The sequence below is a fragment of the Plasmodium gallinaceum genome, assembly GCF_900005855.1.
Source record: "Plasmodium gallinaceum strain 8A genome assembly, contig: PGAL8A_v1_90, whole genome shotgun sequence".
Lineage (NCBI taxonomy): Eukaryota > Apicomplexa > Aconoidasida > Haemosporida > Plasmodiidae > Plasmodium > Plasmodium gallinaceum.
The window spans coordinates 51,498-75,166 of record NW_021628255.1 but is presented as its reverse complement, the minus strand read 5'-3'; the positions used below and the strand labels follow the sequence as shown (position 1 = coordinate 75,166).

The window sequence follows — 23,669 nt, the reverse complement described above, 5'->3', positions numbered from 1 at the left end:
TCAATATTTTTACTAACATTGGGTCGCCAATAATGTTTTTGTATTTTCTTTAGTGTTTATTTCCTCCAAATTGTCCTGCGAATTTACTATTATGAAACCAATACATTAAATGATTTCTATATTTTTCTTATATATATAATTTTCCTGTTCTATAGTTGATTAAGAAAAGGCTTTATTAACCTTTTTGGAAAATAAAAGGATTAGTTAAATGAAGAATACTAATTTGGTCATGTATACACACAAAAAAAAAATATTGATGATTTTTTTTTTGTTTGCACTTTTTTTTTTATAAAAAAAGCACAAAGACTCTGAAAAAAAGAATTTGACAAAAAAAAATGTATAGATCGTCAGGAAAAAAATTGATTAAAAATATAAATTAGAAAAATATTTGTTACAAATGAATAAAAAAAAAAAAAAAAAATTTTTTTTTTTTGGAAAGGAAAGAAAATATGTTTTTTTATGATGAATTTTGTAAGAGAAAATTTTATACAAATAATGATAAAATTTTCATGTAATTAATATTTATATAAATTTGTGTATTTGTCAATCATTTTTTACATTTGTTAATACAACACCAATATATATTAATTACTAAATATAACTCATAACAAAGAAATAAGTAATATATATTTAATTAATAATTAATGTTCAATAAGTATTTAAATTTTTAATAAAAATAAGGATTTTTATTAAAGTAAATAAATACCTATTGAAATCAAAGAATGCAGAACGAAGTATATTACATAATTAAAGATCACTCGTTCAAAGCATTTAAAAATATATATAAATACATCAAAACCGTAGAGGAAACTCTACATGCTCTTTATTAATTTGTTTATTCAGTATTCTAGCAAAGTCACCGAACGCTCAGTTTATAAATGAATACCACAGATCCTTATATAATAATCAAAAGTTTCACAAGTTGTAACTATTGAAAATAATTTTTTTTATATTGTACTCTATTTCCGCCGAATGTCACTAAGTTTTCTTGACATACAGTGAACATATTTAGCTTTACCTATATTGATTATATCGGTTAATACACTTCTCTAAAAATAATACTATTTACCATTTTTGTATAATATTTAGACATATAAATAGAATAAAAACATTCTATTTTGTGCATGCTATTTCGCAAGGACAATTTGCTATCATAAATGCTTGCTCTAAAATAGTTATTCAAAAAGTATGCAAACAAAAAATATATGTATATAGATACTTGCGCTTAAAGTGAGCACACTTAAAAAAAAATAAATAAATAATAATATTTTTTTTGTGTGGATATTTACAATTAAAAAAAAATATATACTTTGATGATATTTTTTTTATTACAAAAAAGAAATTATTTTTTTTTTTTTTTTTTTTGGATGATAATGTGCAGACTACTATAGAATGTATATTTTTATTTTAAGATAAAATGTAATATTAAGGAAATTACATTTTGAAGTGTTGCTTATATTAAAAAAAAAATAATTAACTAAGTAATATTTAATGTTAAATAATAATAATAAAAATTTTATATTAAAATTAAGTAGAGTTTACACTACATTTTCCTTATTAATTTATTTGTTTGACACGAGAAAAATAATGTAACAACCTTTAATTAATCAGAGCTATAAATAATTTCTTTTCCTTAGGAATATTATCTTATATATAATAATTATAATAATTTTAAACTTCATATACTGTTATTTGGATAATTTACGTTTATATATCTACAATACACAAACTATTCAAATTATTTTAATATCATATAATATCTATGTGAAATGTAAGACACTTTTATATTATACATATTTTTGCTAGTAAGTACAACTTCTACATATAATATTAAAAAAACATAAATCAGAAAAATGTACTTTTATTAAATTTATGATTATTTCTTAGAGAAAAATTAGTGTTATAATATTAAAAATTATAGTATTTATACACACCACTTTTTATTAATAATACGTCTAAGATTCTAACAATTTAAATTTAAAAAACAAAAATTCCTATTAAAATTCTCCATTAATATTTACAAAGATGTCTTAAAAAATTTAACCTTTTAAGAAAAGAGTTATATTAGGAAAGGACAATTGTTGAATTCATTTATACTACATAAATGAGTTACCTAAATTTTTTCGTAAGTAAAATGAAAAATGAAATATTGTGCTATAAATATATAAAACTAAAATTAAAAAAGAAAATAAACACATTGTAATAATAATCAAAACTTATCAAATAAATATATAAAGGCAAAAAAAAAAAAAATAAAATAATTTTTTTTTATATTTAATTAGAAGATTATAATAATATATATGCAAAAAGTTATTTTATAATTCAGTTTTATCCTTATTTATTGATATTTTTTATATCACAATAAAAATACATTCTTGTGAATTTTATAAGAAAAAATATACTATATTTAACTAAAGATATATTTTTATATTCACTAAATAACATTTATATTAAGTTTGAAACTGATATGTATTACTAGTAAAAAAGTAAATTTATAAAAATATATCTTTAGAATAAAGTAAATTTATCAAAAAATAAAACTTTTTTTGAAAAATATTTTTTACTGTAAATATATGATTAAAAAAATAGTAATTTTTTTTTCTTTTTTTTTTTAAAATGTAATTAATTTCATTGACTTCAAAATGTGCTTTTTATAAGAATTGTTATTATAATTTCTTTAAAGTGAATACCTATTTTCACTTTTTCTTTTAAATTTAAGTGCGTAATAAATTTTTCTTATTTTTTTTCAAATATTGAAAAAGTAATTTTATTTAAAAAATAGTAATAATAAAAAATAAATATTACATATATTGTATAAAAATTTATCAACAATAAAAATAAAAAAAAAGAATTAAGATAGGAAAAAGTTTATTAGAAAAATCAAAAAAGTTAAATTTAAAAGAATAATATACACAAACAAAAATTAGTTTTATATTAAGTCACAAATTGTGACAAATATAGTATGCTGCATGAAAAATACATGCGTATAAAAATTTTTAATTTATAGAGTTTTTTTTTATTTTTTTGATGGAGATAAATATATATAATACATGAAGATTTATTTTTATAAATCATAATATACCGTATATAAAATAATTTAAAGTTCGACATAATTCACAGAAATTGGTAGTTTAGAAAATAAAAACAAAAAAAATCGTTTAATATTAAATGTAAATCACTTATAATTTTTATGTGAATTAAATTAAAAATATTTAATTTTTTTACATAACTCAAAGATAAATAAAATTCTAATAAAATATTTTTAAAATAACATTATCCAATTTATTATATTTTTTATTTATTTGTAAATTAACATTCATATTTTATTTTTTAAAGAATTAATAATATTATTCCTATCTAAAGTAATAATAATATCATATGTAATAATAAAAAATTAGAAATTACAGTTCATATATGAAAATAATGTTCTATTTTAAAAATTTAAGAAATTAATATAATTTATAATAATATCTAAATTAATATTACAAATCTATAATTTAGTATTATTGAAAATTGAAGCAATTTTACACCTGAATTAACAACTTCCACTTCAATATTATTCTATAAATATATTAATATGAAAACGTTAATTTTATTTTTAAAAATTACTACATTCCTTCTTTTAATTTGGATGTATCAATTTTTTTATAACGTAAGTTAAAATTTTTACAAAAAATATACATATAGATATATTTTATTTCTAATTATTTTTAACATTCCATTTGATTTACTATTCTAACTAAAGAAACATACTTTTTAAAAAATTTTTATTTAATCCTTAGTGTGATTCCTATAAAACTTTGATTGATAAAAATATATTGCAAACAAAAAATGAGTTAAAATATGAAAGAGTATTAACAGAGGGTGACACAGCAGGACAAAAACAAACTAACGCTGAAGGATGCAAAGAAGAATGTCCAGTAGAAAAAAAAAAAAAAGAAAAAAAAATAAAATATTGGCATTTTCCTCTAATACGCCAGAATCCATACAATCGATGGCAGGTAGTTAATAATCCAGCACTGTTTGAGAGACTTAAAAATGAAACAAGTGGAATGGATCCTAAATGGATAGACCATAAATGGAATAATGAATGGAATAAAATTTCAGAGAACAAAGTTAATGAACTATCTTTAATATTTAATCGAAGTGATATTTCAAAAGTAGAAAAAGAAAAATTAATTCTTGGTGTTAAGGATGAACTCTTCGGACTATTTGCGGAATTTTTAGACGAATGTAAGAAAGAGATGAGAGGCAATAAAGAAGAATCCTAATCTGAGAAAGATATTATAGACAATAAAATAGAATCAAAATCTAAGAAAGAACAGGGACAAAATAAAATAAAAAATAAGAAACAAAATATTTGGAAATTTCTTTTTAATAGGTTTAATAACCATTAAGAGAATAAAAATTAATGGTTTAACAGAGAATATAGGATTATTCATGTACAAGATCTAGTTAAATAAAAAAAAATTTAATATTTTTTCTAAATTTTTTTTACAGAGATATATTTTATTTTTTTTAAAAAAAAAAATTAAATGAAAAAAATTTTTTAGAAAGAAAAAATTTCATGAGTATATTTTTTAATTTTTTTAGGAATAAAATTTTCGTTAAGTGATATTAATATAATTAAAATTTTTTATTTTTTATTATTTAAGTATTTGTATTATTTTTAAAACCAGTGAACTTAAATAACTGAAAATTACTTATAAAAAGCAATAATTATTTTGTACTTGAAAATTAATAATTAATGATAATATATGTTTTTAATAATAATATATAATTTTTATCGAAGTAAATTAACAATTAACCGCATTATTGCAGTTTACTTGTTTATATCATTAAAATTAGATTTAAAATTCATTTAATTACTAGAGAAAACTCCTTATTCTCTTTATTAATTTGTTTTCATTACTCTAGTAAATTCATTGAATGATAATTTAATAAATTAAAAATGTAAATTATAAAAAATAAATAAATAAGGTAGTAAATGTAGAGGATAAATTAGATGAAAAAATGTTGAATGCACAATTATTACCAGCTTACCTACATGACAAAAAAAGAACACAAAAAGGAAAAAAAAATGTCTTTATTGAGAATTATTATAGTTAATGATTTGTTAATAAAAGGAATTATTAGACTTTTTGAGAAAGAAATTAATAGTGAATGGAAAATAAATAGACATGAAAGTACTACATAAATGAGAAAAAAAAGAATTGAATAGTGTGAAAAAAATATTTATGTTATTAAAAAATAGAAGAAAAATTGATAAAAAATTTTTTCGTGGCAAATTTTTATCTTTGAATTTTAAAGAGGAAATTTTATATTAACCATAATAAAATTTTCGTGTTTGTAGTATTATATAACTTATTTTGTGTTTTGTTATTTATATTTGCTAATTCTCAAGAAGTGAATTAGAATTGTTAAAAATTAATCATAACATTATAAGTAAAATATATGTAATTTAAAACTATAATTAATAAAGATTTAAATTTTTAATAAAAATTAGGGAATTTATTAAAATAATTATATGCCTCTTAAAAACTATAAATGCTCAATGAATGAGACCATATACATTTTAATGGTTATAGTATTAAAAACAAATTTAAATTCATTTAAATGGTAGAAGAAACTCTACATGCTAGTTGTAAATCCTTTTTTTCAATACTCCAGCAATGTAATGAATAGGAAATTAATAAACCATTAATTACATTTATTTTACTTATATTATGATTTATATTTAATAATTAAAATTTATTGATCTTAAATTAACTAGCATAAATAATTGATAAAGTGCAAACTAAATTACATAAGTACTACAAAACACAAAAATTTTATTATAGTTAATATAAAATTTTCTTTTTAAAATTTATACAAAAATACACCACAATAAGCTTTTTTAGTTAATAACTTTTTTTTTTTATTTTTCGATTAATAAATTCCTTTTAAAAAAAGTAAAAATGTATTTTTTTGTGTATTTAAATTACAAAAATAAACAAAACATTAACTAATTTTTTTTTTCTTTTTTTTTTACTTAACAATTGCATGTTGGTCAATAAAATGTATTATTAACCTTTTAGAAAATAAACGATAATAGTTGTATGGAAAATATATAGTTATACATGCAAATTCTAGATACAAAAAAAAAATAAAATAAAAAAAAAAGAAAATTAATTGTTAATTTCTGTGTTTTCTTTTTCTAATTTTTAAATACAAAAAAAAAATATATTTACTTTTTTTTTGAAAAGATTAATTTTTGAGTTGAAATATTAATTTATTTATTTCTTATTCAATTACATTGCTGGAGTACTGATTTATTAACTGGGTGTTCGGTGACATTACTCTAGTACTGAACAAACAAATTAATAAAGAGCATGTAGAGGTGCCTCTACGATTTTGGTGTATTTATATATACTTTTATATGCTTTGAACGAGTTATTCTTAATTATGTGCTCTACTTCGTTCAGCATTCTTTAATTTCAATAGGCATTTATTTACTATAATAAAAATCCTTATTTTTATTAAAAATTTAAATACTTATTGAACGTTGATTATTAATTAATTGTAAATTACATGTTTCATTGTTATGAGTTTCATTACGCAACTAATATATATTGCTGTTGAATTAACAAACATAAACAATTCTTGACAATACAAAGAAAATTATATAAATATTTATTATATGAAAATTTTATTTCTATATGTATAAAATTTTCTTTTGCAAAATTCGTCAAAAAATATATTTCATTCCCTAAAAAAAAAATGAATTTTTTCTTTTTTTTTTTTATTTATTAGTAACATATCTTTTTCCAATTGATTTTTTTCTTATCAATTTTTTTTCCTGACAGTCTTTATACTTTTTTTTTTTTAAAAAAAAAGTACAAACAAAAAAAAAAATGATCATCAATTTTTTTTTCCGCGTTGTGCATGACGCACTTCATATTCATCATTTAACTAGTCCTTTTATTTTCCAAGAAGGTTAATAAAGCCTTTTATTAACCACAAAGTCACCGAACACCATGTTAATAAATCAGTTGGTTAATACATTGGTCTATAAACAATACTATTGACCTTTTTTGCATAATTTTAGACGAATAAATTGAATAAAAACATTTCATTTTGTGCATGCTAATTCGCAAGGACAATATGATATAATAAATGTCTTCTCTAAAATAGTTATTCAAAAAGTATGTAAAAAAAAAAAATATGTATATACATACTTGCATTTAAAGTGAGTGCACTTAAAAAAAAATAAATAAATAATAATATTTTTTTTGTGTGGATATTTACAATTAAAAAAAAATATATACTTTGATGATATTTTTTTTATTACAAAAAAGAAATTATTTTATTTTTTTTTTTTTTTGGATGATAATGTGCAGACTACTATAGATTGTATATTTTTATTTTAAGCTAAAATGTAATATTAAGGAAATTACATTTTGGAGTGTTGCTTATATTATAAAAAAATAATTAACTAAGCAATATTTAATGTTTATTAATAATAATAAAAATTTTATATTATAATTAAGTAGAGTTTACACTACACTTTCCTTATTAATTTATTTGTTTGACACGAGAAAAATAATTGGACAACCATTAATAAATCAGAGCTATAAATAATTTCTTTTCCTTAGGAATATTATCCTATTTATAATAATTATAATAATCTTAATACTTCTTGAACAGATATTTGGATAATTTATGTTTCTATATCTCCAATACAAAAACTACTCAAATTATTTTATTATCATGTAATATCTATGTGAAATGTAAGACACTTTTATATTTTATATATTTTTACTAGTAAGAACAACTTCTACATAAAATATTAAAAAAAAATAAATCAGAAAAATGTACTTTTATTAAATTTATGATCATTTTTTTAGAGAAAAACTGGTGTTAAAATATTAAAAATGATAATATTTATACACACTACTTTTTTTTAATAATACATCAATGATTTTAACAAATTAAACTTAAAAAATAAAAATTCTTACTAAAATTCGGTCTTAATATTTACAAAGATACCTTATGAAATTTAACCTTTTAAGAAATAAGTTATATTATGAAGCGACAGCTGTTGAATTCATTTATGCTCTTTAATAAAAGGCTTCATTAACCTTTTTGGTAATAAAAAGGACTAGCTATACGAAGAATACGTAGTTGGTCACACACACGCAAAAAAAAAAAAAAAAATTATTGAATTTTTTTTTATTTTTTTTTTTAATAAATGGAGATACGTAAAAAAAAATTATACACATTTTTTTTAAAAAGATTTAATGAAAGAGAGAAAATTAGTAAATAAAAATTGGGAATAACATTTAGTACCAATAAAAATGAGATCTTAAATAGATAAAAGATATTTACATATAAAAGAGTTTAATTTGCATAATATTTATATTTTATATTTGTGAGAGAAAATTTTATACATATGACAATAAAATTTTCACGTAATTAATATACATATAATTTATTTGCATTTTTACTAATTATTAATGTTTGCTTATTCAACACCAATATATTTAAATTGCTGAACATAACTCATAATGAAGAAATAAATAAATTACTATTAAATATTAATCAATATTCAATAAGGATTTTAATTTTTAATAAAAATAAAGATAATTATTAAAGTAAATAAATGTCTATTGAAATCAAAAAATTGCTGAATGAAGTAGATAACATAAATAAGGATCACTCATTCAAAGCATATAAAAATAAATACAAATACATCATAATCGTAGAGGCATCCCCACGTGCTCCTTATAAATTTGTTTGTTCTGTACTCTAGCAAAGTCACCGAACACCCATTTAATAAATCAATACTATACAAATGAGTTACCTAAATTTCATAAGTAAAATGAAAAATAAAATACTGTGCTATAAATATGAAAAACTAAAAAGAAAAAAGAAAATAAAAACATTCTAATAATAATCAACACTTATCAAATAAATATATAAAGGCACAAAAAAAAAAAATAAAATAATTTTTTTTTATATTTAATTAGAAGATTATAATAATATATATACCAAATGTTCTTTTATAATTCTGCATTATTTTTATTTACTGATATTTTTTATATAACAATAAAAATGCACTCTTCTGAATTTTATAAGAAAAAAACTATTATATTTAACTAAAGATATATTTTTATATTCAGTAAATAACATTTATACTAAATTTGAAACTTAAAAGAATTACTCGCAAAATAGTAAATTTATAAAAAAGTATTTTTAGAATTAATTAAGTAAATTTGTAAAAAAATAAAACATTTTTTAAAAAATATTTTTTACTGTAAATGTATGATTAAAAAAATTGTTTTTTTTTTTTTTTTTTAAATTGTAATTAATTTATTTGACTTTTAAATGTGCTTTTTATATGATTTGTTACTTTAATTTATTTAATGTAAATACCTATCTTCACTTCTTTTGAATTTAAGTACTTAATGAATTTTTTTTTTATTTTTTTCAAATAGTTGAAAAAGTAATTTTTTTAAAAAAATAGTTATAATAAAAAATAAATATACACATATATTGTATAAACATTGATCAATAATAAAAATAAAAAAAAAAGAATTAAGATAAAAAAAGTATATTAGAAAAATCAAAAAAGTTAAATTTAAAAGAATAATATACACAAACAAAAATTAGTTTTATATTAAGTAAAAAATTGTCACAAATGTAGTATACTGTATGAAAGATACATGCGTATAAAAATTTTTAATTTATAGAGTTTTTTTTCTTTTTTTGATCCAGATATATCTCTAAATATACGAATATTAATATTTATAAATCATAATATACCGTATATTAAATAATTTAAAGTTCGACATAATTCACAGAGATTGGTAGTTTAGAAAAAAAAGATAAAAATAAAACCTTAAACATTATATGTATATCATTTATAATTTTTATGCGCATTAAATTAAAAATATTTAATTTTTTTACATAATTCAAAGATAAATAAAATTCCAATTAAATATTTTCAAAATAACATTATCCAATTTATTATATTTTTTATTTATTTGTAAATTAACATTCATATTTTATTTTTTAAAGAATTAATAATATTATTCCTATCTAAAGTAATAATAACATCATATGTAATAATAAAAAATTAGAAATTACAGTTCATATATGAAAATAATTTTCTATTTTAAAAATATAAGAAATTTATGTAAGTTATAATAATATCTAAATTAATATTACAAATCCATAATTTAGTATTACTGAAAATTGAAACAAATTTACACCTGAATTAACAACTTTCACTTCAATATTATTCTATAAATATATTCATATGAAAACGTTAACTTTATATTTAAAATTTACTACATTCCTTCTTTTAATTTGGATGTATCAATATTTTTATAACGTAAGTTAAAATTTTTACAAAAAATGTAAATATAGATATTTTTTATTTTTAATTATTTTAAACATACCATTTGATTTACTATTCTAGCAAAAGAAACATTCTACTAAAAAAATTTTTATTTAATCCATAGTGTGATTCCTATAAAACATTGATTGATAAAAATATATTGCAAATAAAAAATGAGTTAAAATATGAAAGAGTATTAACAGAGGTTGACATAGCAGGAGAAAAACAAACTAACGCTGAAGGATGCCAAGAAGAATGTCCAACAGAAAATAAAGAAAAAGAAAAAAAAAAAAAAATATGGAAAAATTCACGAAAATTGAGTAATCCATACGATCTATGGCAGAAATTCACTAATCCATTATTGTCGGAGCGATTTAAAAATGAAATAAGTGGAATGGATCCTAAACGGATAGACGAAAAATGGAAGAATGAATGGAATCAAATTTCAGAGAACAAAGTTAAGGATCTATCTTCTATATTTCAACGAAGTGATATTTCAAATGAAGAAAAAGAAAAATTAATTCTTGATACTAAAACAGAACTCTTCAAACTATATATGGATTTTGTAGACGAAGCTAAGAATGAGGTGAGAGGCAATAAAACAGAATCGGAATCTGAATCTGAGAAAGAGATGAGGGACAATAAAACAAAATCTGAATCTATTAAAGAGATGATAGACAATAGAACAGAAACAGAATCTATGAATGAGATAAGAGAAAATATAACAGAATCCGAATCTGAGAAAGCGATGAGAGACAGTAAAACAGAATCCGAATCTAAGAAAGAGATGAGAGAAAATAGAACAGAATCCGAATCTACGAAAGAGATGAGAGACAATAAAGCAGAATCCGAATCTGAATCTGAATCTGAATCTGAGAAAGAGATGAGAGACAATAAAACAGAATCCGAATTTGAGAAAGTGATGAGAGAAAATAAAAGAGAATCCGAATCTGAATCTGAGAAAAAGATGAGAGGCAATAAAACAGAATCCGAATCTAAGTATGAGAAAGAAATGAGAGACAACAAAACAGAATCCGAATCTATTAAAGAGATGATAGACAATAGAACAGAAACCGAATCTATGAAAGAGATAAGAGAAAATATAACAGAATCTGAATCTGAGAAAGAGATGAGAGACAATGAAACAGAATCCGAATCTGAATCTGAGAAAGAGATGAGAGACAATGAAACAGAATCCGAATCGGAATATGAATCTGAGAAAGAGATGAGAGACAATGAAACAGAATCCGAATCTGAATCTGAATCTGAGAAAGAGATGAGAGAAAATAAAACAGAATCCGAATCTAGGAAAGAGCAGGGAACATATGAAATAACAAATTATAAAAAAAAAATTTGGGAATTACATATTGTTTTGATAATCTTAAGGAGAATATAAATTAATGGTTTAACAGAGAATATAGGATTAGTCATGAACAAAATCTAGTTAAAAAATGAAAAATTAATGTTTTTTCTAAATTTGTTTTATGGAAATATATTTTATTCTTTAAAAAAAAATAAATTAAAAGAAAAAAATTTTTTACAAAAAAAAAATTTCATGAGAATATTTTTTAATTTTTAAGAATAAAATTTTTGTTTAGTGATATTAATATAATTAAAATTTTTTTTTATTATTTAGGTATTTTTATTATTTTTAAAATCATGTAAATAAATTACTGAATTACTTATAAAAAGAAATAAATATTATGTATATAAAAATTATTTATTAATTAGAATATATGTTTTTAATAAAAATACATAATTTTTATCATAGTAAATCCAATATGAACCGCATTAGTGCGGTTTATTTGTTTATATCATTAAAATTAGATTAAAATGTATTTAATTATTAGAGAAAACTCCATATTCTCTTTAATAATTTGTTTTTCATTACTCTAGAAAATTCATTGAATGATAATTTAATAAATTAAAAATGTAAATTATGGAAAGTAAATAAATCAGGTAGTAAATGTAGAGGTGGTTAATAAAAGGCTTTAAATAACCTTTTTGGAAAATAAAAGAACTAGTTAAATGAAGTATACAAAGTTGGTCATGCATACACACACAAAAAAAAAATTGATGACTTTTTTTTTTTGTCTGTACTTTTTAAAAAGTAAGTACAATGACTGTCAGAAAAAAAAATTTGATAAAAAAAAATGTAAAAATAGTCAGGAAAAAAAATTGATTAAAAAAATCAATTTTTTAAAATATTTGTTACTAATAAATAAAAAAAAAAAAAAAAAAAAGAATTTTTTTTTTTAGAGTGAGGAATTAAAGGAAACATTTTTTCATGATGAATTTTGTAAAAGGAAATTTGATACATATAACAGTAAAATTTTCATGTAATTAATATTTATATAATTTATTTTGTTTTTGTTAATTCAACAGCAATATAAAATAATTGCTGAATATAACTAATAACAAATAAACTAGTAATTATAATTAATTAATAATTAATGTTAAATAAGTATTTAAATTTTTAATAAAAATTAATGATTTTTATTAAAGTAAATAAATACCTATTGAAATAAAAGAATGCTGAACGAAGTAGATTATAATTAAAGATCACTCGTTCAAAGCAAATTGAAAATATATATAAATATACAAAAGTAGTAGAGACACCTCTACATGCTCTTTATTAATTGGTTTGTTCATTACTATAGTAAAGTCCCCGAACACCCAGTTAATAAAACAATAGAATAAAATAGAAGAAAAAAAGTTGGATTCAGAATTATTATCAGATGGTTTCTTAATTGGATGTTCAATGAATTTGCTAGAGCACTAAACAAACAAATTAATAAAGAGCATGTAGAGTTGCCTCTACGATTTTGATGTATTTATATATACTTTTATATGCTTTGAACGAGCGATTCTTAATTATGTAATCTACTTCATTCAGCATTCTTTAATTTAAGAAGCACTTATTTACTTTAATAAAAATCCTTATTTTTATTAAAAATTTAAATCCTCATTGAACATTAATTATTAATTAAATGTAATTTATTTATTTCTCTGTTATGAATTATGTTCAGCAATTTAAATATATTCCTGTTGAATTAACAAGCATAAACAATTATTAAAAATGAAAATTAATTATATGAATATTAATTACGTGAATATTTTATTGTCATATGTATAAAATTTTCTCTTACAACTTAAAAATATAAATATTATGCAAATTAAACTCTTTTATGTAAATATTTTTTTATCTGCTTAAGATCTCATTTTTATTGATGCTATATCTTACTATCAATTTTTATTTTACCAATATTTTTCTCTAATTTAAAACATTTAAAGAAAATAAATATATTTTTTTTTTACGTATCTCTCTTTTTTTTTTAAAGAAAAATAAAAAAAAATTCATCATCATTTTTTTTTTTTTTTTTTGTGTGTGCTGACCAACTACGTATTCTTCATATAGCTAGTTCTTTTTATTACCAAAAAGGTTAATGAAGTCTTTTATTAACTATACTCTACCACCATGTGAAAGTAATGGTTATTACTTAATGTTTGTTATTTTTGCCTTGTTTTATTACATCAAATCCTTTTTGTATTCCATTTTCAATTTGCTTCTCCTGATTGTCGTTAATGTCATTTATTATAATGCTATTCCGTTTATGAATATCTAGATAATCTTTAGACTTTAAATCATGCATCAGATTTAGTTTCCTTTTATTTTTATTCGTAACGCGTATTAAATTCTCCAGTTACTTTTCATATATCTCCCTGGTTTTATTACTTAACAATTTTATTTTTGACGTCGGAATTTGTACTTCTTTACCTCTATAGTTGGTTAATAAAAGGTTTCATTATACTTTTTGATAATAAAAAGACTAGCTATATGAAGAATACATAGTTGATTGTGCTAAAGCGAAAAAAAAAAAAAAAAAAATATATTTATTTTTTTCTTAAATGTTGTAATGAAAATGGTGATAGAAAATTGGTAAAATAAAAAAATCGAGAGTAAGATTTAGTACCAATAAATATAAGATCTTAAAAAGATAATAATGTTTACATAAAAGAGTTTAATTTGCATAATATTTATATTTTTTTAATTTGTGAGAGAAAATTTTATACATATGACAATAAAATTTTCACGTAATTAATATCCATATAATTTATTTGCATTTTTACTAATTATTAATGTTTGTTTATTCAACACCAATATATTTAAATTGCTGAACATAACTCATAATGAAGAAATAAATAAATTACTATTAAATATTAATCAATATTCAATAAGGATTTTAATTTTTAATAAAAGTAAGGATTTTTATTAAAATAAATAAATGACTATTGAAATTAAAAAAAGCTGAATGAAGTAGATAACATAAATAAGGATCACTCGTTCAAAGCATATAAAAGTATATATAAATTCACCATAATCGTAGACACATCTCTACATGCTCTTTATTAATTTGTTTGTTCAGTACTCTAATAAAGTCACCGAATACCCAGTTTATAAAAGAGTGCTCTAGCAAAGTCATCGAACATCCAATAAATAAATTAATACCATAGACCCTTTAATATAATAATCAAATGTTTCACAAGTTGTAACAATTGAAAATTATTTTTTTTATATTGTACTCTATTTCCGCTGAATGTCACTAAGTTTTCTGGACGTATAGTGAACATATTTAGCTTTACCTATATTGATTATATCTGTTAATACACTTCTCTAAAAATAATTCTATTTACCATTTTTGTATAATATTTAGACATATAAATAGAATAAAAACATTCTATTTTGTGCATGCTATTTCGCAAGGACAATTTGCTATAATAAATGCTTGCTCTAAAATAGTTATTCAAAAAGTATGCAAACAAAAAATATATGTATATAGATACTTGCGCTTAAAGTGAGCACACTTAAAAAAAAATAAATAAATAATAATATTTATTTGTGTCGGTACTTACAATTCAAAAAAAATATAAATTATGACCATATTTTTTTATTACTAAAAAAAAATATAATCTTAAAAAAAAAATTAGTTTTTTTTTTTTTTTTTTTTTTGGAGGATAATGTGCAAATTCACTATAGAATGTATGTTTATATTTTAAGCTAAAATGTATTATTAAGGAAATTACATTTTAGAGTGCTGCTTATATTAAAAAAAAATAATTAACTAATAAGTCATATTTAATGTTTCTTAATAAATATAAAAAATTCTATATTAAAATTAAATAGAGTTTACACTACATTTTCCTTATTAATTTATTTGTTTGACAAGAGAAAAATAATTTAACAACCATTAATAAATCATAGCTATAAATAATTTCTTTTCCTTAGGAATATTATCCTATTTATAATAATTATAATAATTTTAACACTTCATGTACTGTTATTTGGATAATTTAAGTTTCTATATCTCCAATGCACACACTATTTAAATTATTTTAATATCATGCATATATATGTTAAATGTAAGACACATTTATATTTTACATATTTTTAGTAGTAAGAACAACTTCTACATATAATATGAAAAAAATATAAATCATAAAAAATGCACTTTTATTAAATTTATGATTATTTTTTAGAGAAAAATTAGTGTTAAAATATTAAAAATGATAGTATTTATAAACACTACTTTTTATTAATAATACGTCAAAGATTCTAACAAATTAAATTAAAAAAAATAAAAATTCTTACTAAAATTCTGCATTAATATTTACAAAGGTATCTTATTAAATTTAACCCTTTATGAAAAAAGTTATATTAGAAAGGAACAATTGTTGAATTTATTTATACTATATAAATGAGTTACCTAAATTTTTTGGTAAGTAAAGTGAAAAATAAAAAATTGCGCTATAAATGTATAAAACCAAAAATAAAAATAGAAAATAAACACATCATAATAATAATCAAAACATATCAAATAAATATATAAAAATAAAAAAAAAAAAAGTAAAATAATTTTTTTTTATATTTAATTAGAAGATTAAATAATATATATGCAAAATGTTATTTTATAATTCTGTTTTATCTTTATTTATTGATATTTTTTATATCACAGTAAAAATGCATTCTTTTGAATTTTATAAGAAAAAATCTATTATATTTAACTAAAGTTATATTTTTATAATCAGTAAATAACATTTGTATTAATTTTGAAACTGATAAATATTACTCGTAAAAAAGTAAATTTATAAAAATGTATTTTTAGAATAAATTAAGTAACTTTGTCAAAAAAAATAATTTTTTTTAAAAAATAGTTTTTACTTTAAATATATGATTAAAAAAATAGTTTTTTTTTTTTTTTTTTAAATTGTAATTAATTTATTTGACTTTTAAATGTGCTTTTTAGAAGATTTGTTATTATAATTTCTTTAATGTAAATAACTATTTTCACTTTTTCTTTTGAATTTAAGTACTTAATAGTTTTTTTTCTTTTTTTCAAATAGTTGAAAAGTAATTTTTTTTAAAAAATAGTTAAAACAAAAAATAAATATGTATATATATTGTATAAATATTTATCAATAATAAAAATAAAAAAAAAAGAATTAAGATAAAAAAGAGTATATTAGAAAAATCAAAAAAGTTATGTTTAAAAGAAAAATATTCACAAACAAAAATTAGTTTTATATTAAGTGAAAATTTGTCACAAATGTAGTATACTGTATGATAGATACATGAGTATAAAAATTTTTAATTTATAATGTTTTTTTTTCTTTTTTTGATGCAGATATATCTCTATAATATACGAATATTAATATTCATAAATCATAATATACCGTATATTAAATAATTTAAAGTTCGACATAATTCACAGAGATTGGTAGTTTATAAAAAAAAGATAAAAAAAAAACCTTAAACTTTAAATGTATATCATTTATAATTTTTATGTGCATTAAATTAAAAATATTTAATTTTTTTAAATAAATTAAAGATAAATTAAATCTTAATAAAATATTTTTAAAATAACTTTATCCGATTTATTAAATTTTTTATTTATTTGTAAATTAACATTCTTATTTTATTTTTTAAAGAATTAAGAATATTATTCCTATCTAAAGTAATCATATTATCATATGTAATAATAAAAAATTACAAATTACATTTCATATATGAAAATATTTTTCTATTTTAAAAATTTAAGAAATTAATATAAGTTATAATAATATCTAAATTAATATTACAAATCCATAATTTAGTATGATTGAAAATTGAAAAATCTTAAATCTGAATTAACAACTACCACTTCAATATTATTCTATAAATATATTAATATGAAAACATTAACTTTAAATTTAAAAATTACAACATTCCTTCTTTTAATTTGGATGTATCAATATTTTTATAACGTAAGTTAAAATTTTTACAAAAAATATACATGTAGATATATTTTATTTCTAATTATTTTTAACATTCCATTTGATTTACTATTCTAACAAAAGAAACATTCTTTTAAAAAAATTTTTATTTAATCCATAGTGTGATTCCTATAAAATATTGATTGATAAATATATATTGCAAACAAAAAATGAGTTAAAATATGAAAGAATATTAACAGAGGGTGATATAGCCGGAAAAATGCAAACATACTCGGAAGGATGCATAGAAGAATATTCATTAGATGATAAAAAAAACAAATGGGAAAATTTGCTACTACAGCAGAATCCGTACGATCGATGGCAGAAAGTCACTAATCCATCATTGTTGGAGCGATTTAAAAAAGAAACATGTGGAATGGATCCTAAATGGATAGATGAAAAATGGAATAATGAATGGAATAATATTTCAGCGAACAAAGTAAATGAACTATCTTCAATATTTGATCGAAGTGATATTTCTGAAGAAGAAAAAGGAAAATTAATTCGCAGTGTTATGAAAGAACTCTACAGATTATATTTCAATTTTATAGGGGAATGTAAGAAAGAGATGAGTGAAAATAAAACAGAATCCGAATCTAAGATAGGGATGAGTTACAATAAAACAGAATCCGAATCTTGGAAAGAGATGAGAGAAAATAAAACTGAATCCGAATGTATGAAAGAGATGAGAGACAATAAAACAGAATTCAAATCTATGAAAGATGTGATAGACAATAAAAAGGAATCCGAATCTGAATCTGAGAAAGAGATGAGAGAAAATAAAGAAGAATACAAATATAAGAATGAGCAGGGAAAAAATAAAAAAAAAAAAAAGAAATCAAATATTTTGAAATTTCTTTTTTGTAGGTGTGATAACCATTGAGAGAATAAAAATTAATATTTTAACAGAGAATATAGGATTTCTCATGCACAGGATCTAGTAAAAAAAAGAAAAATTAATATATTGTCTAAATTTTTTTTATAGAGATGAATTTTATTTTTTAAAAAGAAAAAAAATTAAAAGAGAAAAATTTTTTAGAAAAGAAAAATTTCATGAGAATATTTTTTAATTTTTAAGAATAATTTTTTCGTTGAGTAATATTAATATAATTAAAATTTTTTTCTATTATTTAAGTATTTTTATTATTTTTAAAAGCAGTGAACTTAAATTATTGAAAATTACTTATAAAAAGCAATAAATATTTTGTACTTAAAAATTAATAATTAATGAGAATATATGTTTTTAATAAAAATACATAATTTTTATCAAAGTAAATTCACAATGAACCGCATTGTTGCAGTTTACTTGTTTATATAATTAAAATTAGATTTAAAATTCATTTAATTACTAGAGAAAATACCATATTCTTTTTAATAATATGTTTTTCATTACTATAGTAAATTCATTGAATGATAATTTAATAAATTAAAAATGTAAATTATGGAATGTAAATAAATCAGGTAGTAAATGTAGAGGATAAAATAGAAGAAAAAACGTTTCATATAAAATTATTACGAGCTTATCTACATGACAAAAAAAGGACACAAAAAAGAAAAAAAAAGTCTTTATTGAGAATTATTAGAGTTAAAGATTTGTTAATAAAAGGAATTATTAGCATTCTTGAGAAATAAATTAATAGCTATATGGAATATAAATAGACATGAAAGTACTAGATAAATGAAAAAAAAAGAATTGACTATTGTAAAAAATATATTCATGTTATTAAAAAATAGAAAAAAAATTGATAAAAAGTTTTTTCGTGGCAAATTTTTATCCTTGAATTTTAAAGAGGAAATTTTATATTATCTATAATGAAATTTTCGCGTTTGTAGTATTGTATAACTTATTTCGGGTTTTGTTATTTATATTTGCTAATTCTAGAGAAGTGAATTTGAATTGTTAAACATTAATCGTAACCTTATAAGTAAAACACATGTGATTTAAAACTATAATTAATAAAGATTTAAATGTTTAATAAAAATAGGGATTTTTATTAAAATAATTAAATGCCTCTTAAAAACAATAAATGCTTAATGAAGGAGACCATATACATTTCAATGGTTTATAATATTAAAAACAAATTTAAATTCATTTAAATGGTACAAGAAATTCTACCTGCTCGTTGTTAATCCTTTTTTTCATACTCCAGCAAAGTAATGAATAGGAAATTAATAAATCATTAATTACATATATTTAACTTATATTATGATTTATATTTAACAAATCAAATTTATTGCTCTCAAGTTAACTAGCATAAATAATTGATAAAGTTCAAATTAAATTACGTAAGTACTACAAAACAAAAAAATTTTATTATAGTTAATATAAAATTTTCTTATTAAAATTTATACAAAAATACACTACAATAAGCTTTTTTAGTCAATAACTTTTTCATCTATTTTTCGACCAGTAAATTCCTATTAAAAAAAGTAAAAATTTATTTTTTTCTGTATTTAAATTACGAAAATAAAAAAACATCAACTAATATTTTTCTTTTTTTTTTACTTAACTATTGCATGTTGGTTAATAAAGTGTATTATTAACCTTTTTAAAAATAAACGATAATAGTTGTATGGAAAAAATATAGTTATACATGCAAATTCTAGATGAAAAAAAAAAAAAAAAAAAAAAGAAAAAAAAAAAAAAAATTAATGTTAATTTCTTTATTTTCATTTTCTAATTTTTAATACAGAAAAAAAAATATATTTACTTTTTTTTTGAAAAGATTAATTTTTTAGTTGAAATATTAATTATTAATTTCTTATTCAATAACTTTGCGGGAGTACTGATTTATTAACTGGGTGTTCGGTGACTTTACTCTAGTACTGAACAAACGAATTAATAAAGAGCATGTAGAGGTGCCTCTACGATTTTGGTGTATTTATATATACTTTTATATGCTTTGAGCGAGTTATTCTTAATTATGTGCTCTACTTCGTTCAGCATTCTTTGATTTCAATAGGCATTTATTTACTTTAATAAAAATTCCAATTTTTATTAAAAATTTAAATACTTATTGAACGTTGATTATTAATTAATTGTAAATTACATGTTTCATTGTTATAAGTTTCATTAAGCAACTAATATATATTGCTGTTGAATTAACAAACATAAACAATTCTTGACAATACAAAGAAAATTATATAAATAATTATTATATGAAAATTTTATTTCTATATGTATAAAAATTTTCTTTTGCAAAATTCGTTACAAAATATATTTCATTCGCTAAAAAAAAAATGAATTTTTTTTTTTTTTTTTTATTTATTAGTAACATATCTTTTTCCAATTGATTTTTTTCTTATCAATTTTTTTTTCTGTGTTGTGCATGACACACTTCATATTCATCATTTAACTAGTCCTTTTATTTTCCAAGAAGGTTAATAAAGCCTTTTATTAACCACAAAGTCACCGAACACCATGTTAATAAATCAGTTGGTTAATACATTGGTCTATAAACAATACTATTGATCTTTTTGTATAATTTTAGACGAATAAATTGAATAAAAACATTTCATTTTGTGCATGCTTATTCGCAAGGACAATATGATATAATAAATGTCTTCTCTAAAATAGTTATTTAAAAAGTATGTAAAAAAAAAAAAATATGTATATACATACTTGCACTTAAAAAAAAATAAATAAATAATATTTTTTTTGTGTGAGTATTTACAATTAAAAAAAAAATATATAATGATCATATTTATTTTATTACAAAAAAAAATGTATTCTTAAAAAAGAAATTAGTTTTTCTTTTTTTTTTTTTTGGAGGATAATGTGCAGACTACTATAGAATGTATATTTTTATTTTAAGCAAAAATGTAATATTAAGGAAATTACATTTTGGAATGTTGCTTATATTAAAAAAAATAATTAACTAAGCAATATTTAATGTTTATTAATAAAAATAAAAATTTTATAGTAAAATTAAGTACAGTTTACACTACATTTTCCTTATTAATTTATTTGTTTGACACTAGAAAAGTAATTTAATAACCATTAATAAATCAGAGCTATAAATAATTTCTTTTCCTTAGGAATATTATACTATTTATAATAATTATAATATCTCATGAAATGTTATTTGGATAATTTAAGTTTCTATATCTCCAATGCACACACTATTTAAATTATTTTATTATCATGTAATATCTATATGAAATGTAAGACACTCTTATATTTTATATATTTTTACTAGTAAGAACAACTTCTACATAAAATATTAAAAAAATATAAATCAGAAAAATGTGCTTTTATTAAATTTATGATTATTTTTTAGAGAAAAACTAGTGTTAAAATATTAAAAATGATAATATTTATACACACTACTTTTTATTAATAATACGTCAATGATTTTAACAAATTAAATTTAAAAAATAAAAACTCTTACTAAAATTCTGTCTTAATATTTACAAAGACGCCTTATGAAATTTAACCTTTTAAGAAAAAAGTTATATTAGGACGGTAGAGCTGTTGAATTCATTTATGCTCTTTAATAAAAGGCTTCATTAAGCTTTTTGGTAAAAAAAAGGACTAGCTATACGAAGAATACGTAGTTGGTCACACACACGCAAAAAAAAAAAAAAAATTATTGAATTTTTTTTTATTTTTTTTTTTAATAAATGGAGATACGTAAAAAAAAAATATACACATTTTTTTTAAAAAGATTTAATGAAAGAGAGAAAATTGGTAAAATAAAAATTGGGAATAACATTTAGTACCAATAAAAAAGAGATCTTAAATAGATAAAAGATATTTACATATAAAAGAGTTTAATTTGCATAATATTTATATTTTTAATTTGTGAGAGAAAATTTTATACATATAACAATAAAATTTTCACGTAATTAATATCCATATAATTTATTTGCATTTTTACTAATTATTAATGTTTGTTTATTCAACACCAATATATTTTAATTGCTGAACATAACTCATAATGAAGAAATAAATAAATTACTATTAAATATTAATCAATATTCAATAAGGATTTTAATTTTTAATAAAAGTAAGATGTATGAATTTAATAATAATTATGTTTATTCTGAATGAATTAAAGATTCAAAGATATAAAAAAAATTTAAAAAAAAAAAATTAAAATTTTTTTTTTTAAATGATAATAAAGGTAAAAATAAGTATAATGATAAACATATTATATTGGTGAATATCATGATTATCGAATATTACAACTGTTTAATGTTATTTATATTAATAAATTAAGTAATTTAATTTGTATCAATTCTAAAAGTAACTGTGGCATAATGACCATTTATATCGTAAGATACATAAATTGATTTAATATTAATGCAGGATGTTTATAAATAATATGTAATTAAGATAATGGATATACGTTATAGTGATAAAATGTTATTAACATAAACAATTTTAACGTACAACCGCTAAAATATTTTTGATAAAAAAATTATGTTATATAGCAATAAATATTGAAAAAAATAAAAAAAAGGTATTATAATCTTATTTACATTTATGAGTATAATTGTAGTTTTAATGAAAACAATAATAAAAATGTAATTTACATAAATTTGAATTTATTTTAATTATGATTCAATTTCTTACATAACAATATATTATTGGAGCAAATAAATTTTAGAAATAATGAAATGCATTTTAAATTATAAATTCACAGCTAGGTGTGAACTGTCTTTTTCAGGTATATAATTTGAAATATATGACAATAAAAACCTGAAAAAAAAAAAAGGAATTTAAATAAATATAAACATTATCTTAATTTTTATAATTTAAGTAATAATAACATATAAATCTCAATAAAAATAAACAATACACTGATGTAATCATTTTTATAACTCAATGATATATAATTAAAGCAAAAATATGTGTACATATTTTGCTAAAAGTTTTAAAAAATTAAAATTATAAAAATTAGTTTTTATGGAATAATGAAAATTTTCAAAAATATAACATATAAATATATTTTTTATGATGAATATTACTTTG

The 23,669-nt window shown here is 19.2% G+C and overlaps 3 protein-coding genes across 3 annotated transcripts, besides 10 other annotated features; all 3 read left to right on the top strand.

Annotated features, from left to right (window-relative positions):
* Positions 1-167: part of a repeat region that runs on past the window's edge.
* A 160-nt stretch (positions 168-327) lies between these two features.
* Positions 328-879: a repeat region.
* A 2,698-nt stretch (positions 880-3,577) lies between these two features.
* PGAL8A_00322600 (fam-g protein) lies at positions 3,578-4,271 on the top strand (the record flags this gene model as incomplete). Its single annotated transcript, XM_028672250.1, has 2 exons — positions 3,578-3,652; positions 3,783-4,271. 2 exons carry the CDS (start codon positions 3,578-3,580, stop codon positions 4,269-4,271), a joined length of 564 nt encoding a protein of 187 aa, XP_028528821.1.
* Positions 4,272-6,307: 2,036 nt separating this feature from the next.
* Positions 6,308-7,001: a repeat region.
* Positions 7,002-8,407: 1,406 nt separating this feature from the next.
* Positions 8,408-8,824: a repeat region.
* A 1,476-nt stretch (positions 8,825-10,300) lies between these two features.
* Positions 10,301-11,777, top strand: PGAL8A_00322500 (fam-g protein; the record flags this gene model as incomplete). Its single annotated transcript, XM_028672249.1, has 2 exons — positions 10,301-10,375; positions 10,506-11,777. The coding sequence occupies 2 exons, from the start codon at positions 10,301-10,303 to the stop codon at positions 11,775-11,777; spliced, it is 1,347 nt and encodes a 448-aa protein (XP_028528820.1).
* Positions 11,778-12,365: 588 nt separating this feature from the next.
* Positions 12,366-13,073: a repeat region.
* Positions 13,074-13,120: 47 nt separating this feature from the next.
* Positions 13,121-13,532: a repeat region.
* Positions 13,533-13,687: 155 nt separating this feature from the next.
* Positions 13,688-14,168: a repeat region.
* Positions 14,169-14,845: a repeat region.
* A 2,763-nt stretch (positions 14,846-17,608) lies between these two features.
* Positions 17,609-18,575, top strand: PGAL8A_00322400 (fam-g protein; the record flags this gene model as incomplete). Its single annotated transcript, XM_028672248.1, has 2 exons — positions 17,609-17,683; positions 17,814-18,575. The coding sequence occupies 2 exons, from the start codon at positions 17,609-17,611 to the stop codon at positions 18,573-18,575; spliced, it is 837 nt and encodes a 278-aa protein (XP_028528819.1).
* Positions 18,576-19,416: 841 nt separating this feature from the next.
* Positions 19,417-19,890: a repeat region.
* Positions 19,891-20,479: 589 nt separating this feature from the next.
* Positions 20,480-21,012: a repeat region.
* Positions 21,013-23,669: the final 2,657 nt, after the last annotated feature.